This window comes from Egretta garzetta, unplaced genomic scaffold (assembly GCF_000687185.1).
Source record: "Egretta garzetta isolate BGI_Z169 unplaced genomic scaffold, ASM68718v1 scaffold332, whole genome shotgun sequence".
NCBI lineage: Eukaryota > Metazoa > Chordata > Aves > Pelecaniformes > Ardeidae > Egretta > Egretta garzetta.
Window position 1 is genome coordinate 585,464 of NW_009258879.1, and position 4,272 is coordinate 589,735.

The window sequence follows — 4,272 nt, forward strand, 5'->3', positions numbered from 1 at the left end:
CAATGGCCTCCAGGCACTTCGCTGCCGACCTGCGGACTTTCCAGCTGATGTCATCGTCGTCGCTGTACTCATCATCGCTTTCTGGAAAGAAGACAAGGGAAAACAAAGTGCACCACGATGAGCAAACCAGAGCTGAAGGATCACTTGATCCGCAGAGCTTCCCTCTCCAGCTGACCAGACAAACAGATGCCAGGAACTCACACACATCTGGGAGCCGTACCTTGTCCAGAACAGCCTGTCCCTGCAGGCATCATTACCAGTCAACAGGACCCAGCCTGCCCTCTGCCAGGTTATTCTGTTCCAAGCAAGAGCTGAAGGAGAATAAACCTTAATGTTCCTGCCCTTACTGGCTGCTTCAGCTCAGGCATCAAGGCTTTTGTTTTGAAGGGAGAATGAGGTTCCCAGATTTTAAAGGCAGAAATATGTAAATATTTGTCTTAGCAATTCCTGAATGGCACAAACCAGCGTAACCATTTACTATGTTATTGGCAGAACATTTGACACATTCTCCAGGAAGCCAGCCAGGATCTTACCCCAATTAGTATGAAAGGAAACAGAAATGCCTTTCCTCCAGGGAACTTGCTCTGACTTTTGCTCTTAGCTGCCACACTGTGTGCAACCATAAACAGAGACATCATGAAATGCTGTCTATAGCCAACAGCATTAAAGGTACCCCTCCCACCTGACCGAGGCTTGACACCCGCCTCAGAGTAAACACAATTTGGAAAACAAGTGAAAGGTCTCTTTGGAAGACAGCATCAGATCACTTTCACTGATGACGAAGGTGTTTTTAGTGGTGCACCAGGATGTTTTTAATGGTTGCACTTCTAAATGTTCAGGATGGTGGCTTTGCTCTCTTCTGCTACGAAGTAGTGAAAATAGCTTCCTTACAGTGATATATTTTTGTGTGGCTGCTACATTTGTAGGGTGAGTTAAGTTCCCCTCAAACCATTATGTCAAAATTGCAGGGCTTTCATTTAAAACAGCAGTTAAGCATATACCTCTTCCTGCAAAAAAAAAAAGCAGCCAGCCTCGCAAAGAGGGGCACAAGTGCAGAAGCACAGGCTCTGCAGCCTCGGAAGTGACTGCAGACGAGCTTCGGCTGGCTGCTGTGCACGGGAACAGCGTGTATGCGTGGGAACAGCCTAGCAGGCGGAGAGGCAAGAAGCAGCAATGCAGAAACCAAGACAGCTGCAGCCTGACAAAGCAGCACGGTTCTGACAAACCCTGGCAGGGGTGTGACAGCCTGGAAGTGCTGCTTGCTTGCCTGACCTCCCCTGCGACCAGGGAAAACAGGAGTTTGTCCCGTCTTGGAAATAAGTGAGACCGCATCAAAGATTTCCAATTCCTTTTCTAACCAGAGTAAGCTACAAATGCTGGCCAGCTGCTGGCTGAAAAGGCAACAGGGCCTAACACCCCATTAGCTGCAGTAAGGGGGTAACAGTTTAACTGCAATTTCTAGATCTGCCTGCAACATCTTTCTTTTCAAGAAATACCATTTTGTCAGGACCCCAGTAAGGAGCCATCTCCCTCACCTAAGTCTAAGCCTACTAGAGCTGAACTATGAGGACGGACAGGAACTGGTGCTTGGTGTCCCCACCTGAGCTCTGGACAAGCCAGAGAAGGGGCAAGAGCGACAGCATGAAGCCTCTGAAGCCTCTTCCCTTGAAGAACAACCCATGCATACCAAGTCACCAGCTTGGAGCAGGGGTCTGAGGTCTGCCTGGCAGGCTGCAAGCAGCACCAGCGCTGCTGGGAGCACCAGGGAGCATTTCCAACAGTCAGAATGGCAGAGTGGCTGCTCCTCGGCTGCTCCTCAGGATTCCCAGGTGTTACGCCTGGCTGCTTGCTGGATGTGCTCAAAGAACCTCCTGCAGCCAGCAAGCACAGGAGGAACACTGCTTCCTTGGTCTAGCTCTCCACTAAGCTAGTTCAGGGTTCAAGGCTCAGTGTTTTCACTGTCACCTAAGGCAGGCAGAGATCTGAGGACTTTGTCTGAAAAAGGTAAAACTAAAACTCAGGATTACTGCTGGAACTTTGCACATACAGCTCTATCATTGCCATTGGTGAATTAAAATAACCCATTTAGAAGAACTGACTGTCTTGAAACAGATCTGAAAAGTAACATCACGGAGGGTGAGAAAGCAGGAAGGGAAGAAATGTTAACTCAGTGTTCTGCCGAGCACAGTCATCCTCACAAGCAGGCACCTTGCTCTTCATCCTCCCCATTTTCAGTTTCCATCATCTCTTCCTCTTCCTCCTCCTCATTATCGTAGTTGTAGTTTGGGTCAAAGGTGATGTACTTCAAACATAATCCCATCACATTAGGGATGTGAGGGTCAATTTCCTTTGGGCACCTATCACGACAAGTAAAAATCTTAGCGTCAATAAAGACTAAGCAATTTTAAATACCCAAATAACACAATTCATCTCAAAAAGATCACAAAACGCTTCACAGACTAGATGAACATTTTGTTAACATGAGTTAAACCAGAGCCACCCCTTTTTGCTGCGCATGGGAAGAAGACCGCATTCCCCTGGGGGGGATGCAATGATTTCTGTAAGGAAAAAACCAAATAAATTGCCTGCCCCACCTGGCTGAACCCTCCCTTCATGGGAGAAACCCTCAGCAGTTCTGCAGGGCTCCTTTTCCAGGACAAAGCGGTTTGGCCAAACAACAGGAGAGCTGCAGCTCAGCAGCTCTTCTGCCTCAGCTCCCTTCCTGCCTCCCACTCCCCCCACGTGCCAGGAGTGAGGCTGTTCCCTCTTGCTGAGGAATCCTCCAAGGACAAGGAAAACTCCCACTCCTGCAAGACCAATACAGTAACACACTCTCACGTGTTGAGGCAGAAGAGTTGATAACTCAAGCCCAACTCTGCATGTAAAGAAGGGATTTCATTTGTGAACTGTCTTCCCAACAGGAACGCATACAGGAAGGTCCTCGACCCTGGATCCTGAATGCAGGGGTATTTACACTAGGAAGACACCGACGCACAGGATGGTGCACGGTTGTTCTTGAAGGGCACGCACCTTCTCACAAAAGACTCAAAGGCCTGAAAGCAGTACTCCCTCAGCTCGTCATCTTCCACGTTACAGTACTGAACAATCAGGGGAATGATCTTCTCCAGGTGCTCTCCTGGGAAAGACAAAGTGAGCAGCAGTGAAAAACCATTCCACCCTTCACTCATCGGAGCAGCTAACAGTTTGGGCATCTGCCACCTCCTTCGTGTGCCTGGCAGAGCATTGCTCCCCTGGACCTCATCGCCAAGCCGTGCGGGATGTTAAGCAGACGACCCCTGCTTCTTGTCTTCAGCCTCTTCCTGGCATTTCAGTCACGGAAAGAGCTGCGATTAGAAATCTCCTAGGACCTCATCTCAGCTCTGGCAGGTCTTTTAGACAAGTAACACAATATGCTGCCCTCCCTTTCTCCTCTCGTTTGAAATGGAGGGAATCTGCCGACCTAATTCAGAGAGGTGTTAATTCAGAGCAGGGAAGTGCTGCAAGACCTTGAGATGAAATCACTACAGAAGGGCAGCCAGGAAGTTACTCTGGTGTCCCCTCCCTTCCAAGTGGAGATCAGAAAGCCAGGTCAGGACCACAGAGGGAATCAAAAAGCAGAAGCCGCTAACACGTTAGGAACAGAGCGAGCACACTTCTTTTAAAAGGAGCTGCTCTGAAATGCATGCACGTTTCCCAGCATCGTTTCAAGCTACTCCTCCTACCTATGCGGTGTCCAGCCTGCCTACTGATGCCAGCGACACACTGAATGTACGTCCTGGTAGTAGAAGTAGACTCATTCCTCTTCAGCTCGGCAAGCAGATGCTCTGTGAGCTCTGAGAAGATGTTTCCGCTGCAGGTCAAGACAAGATGACCCAAGGCAATGATGGCCCTTTTACGTACTGCCAGCCTGGGGCTTGTCAGCTGGGGAAGGAGGCAGTTCAGAATGGAGGAATGGAAAGAGTAGAGTGTTCCCCCTAGTCTGCAATCAACAGCACAAGACAGAAGTTGAAAGTCAAAGCCTGAGAGAAAAAGCCCTCTTGCCAGCAAAAAAACGTAAAAATCCTTCAGCGATGAAGACTTCATGCACGTTGGGAAAGGGAGGAAAAGGGAGGCTTTGGCATTTTGGTCTGCACACTGACTTGTTCTGTACAACACAGGGAGAGGTTATTTGTCTCCATCATGGAGGATTTTGATTTTGACAGTGTCCTTCTGGATGACCTGAGGCTTGTCAGAAATCTCCTGCATGCAACCGACATTTGACACTGCCACCCT

The 4,272-nt window shown here is 49.0% G+C and overlaps 1 protein-coding gene across 1 annotated transcript in view; it reads right to left on the reverse strand.

Moving 5' to 3' along the window:
- The window catches only part of LOC104121780 (cullin-associated NEDD8-dissociated protein 1), a 15,444-nt gene that overhangs the window by 7,374 nt on the left and 3,798 nt on the right, over window positions 1–4,272 (reverse strand). The window contains exons 4-7 of the mRNA XM_035889468.1: window positions 3,723–3,979; window positions 3,031–3,136; window positions 2,209–2,357; window positions 2–81 (exon numbers count right to left, since the gene is read on the reverse strand). Of these exons, the coding sequence (XP_035745361.1) occupies window positions 2–81; window positions 2,209–2,357; window positions 3,031–3,136; window positions 3,723–3,979 (592 nt within the window). The remainder of the gene's footprint in view (window position 1; window positions 82–2,208; window positions 2,358–3,030; window positions 3,137–3,722; window positions 3,980–4,272) is intronic.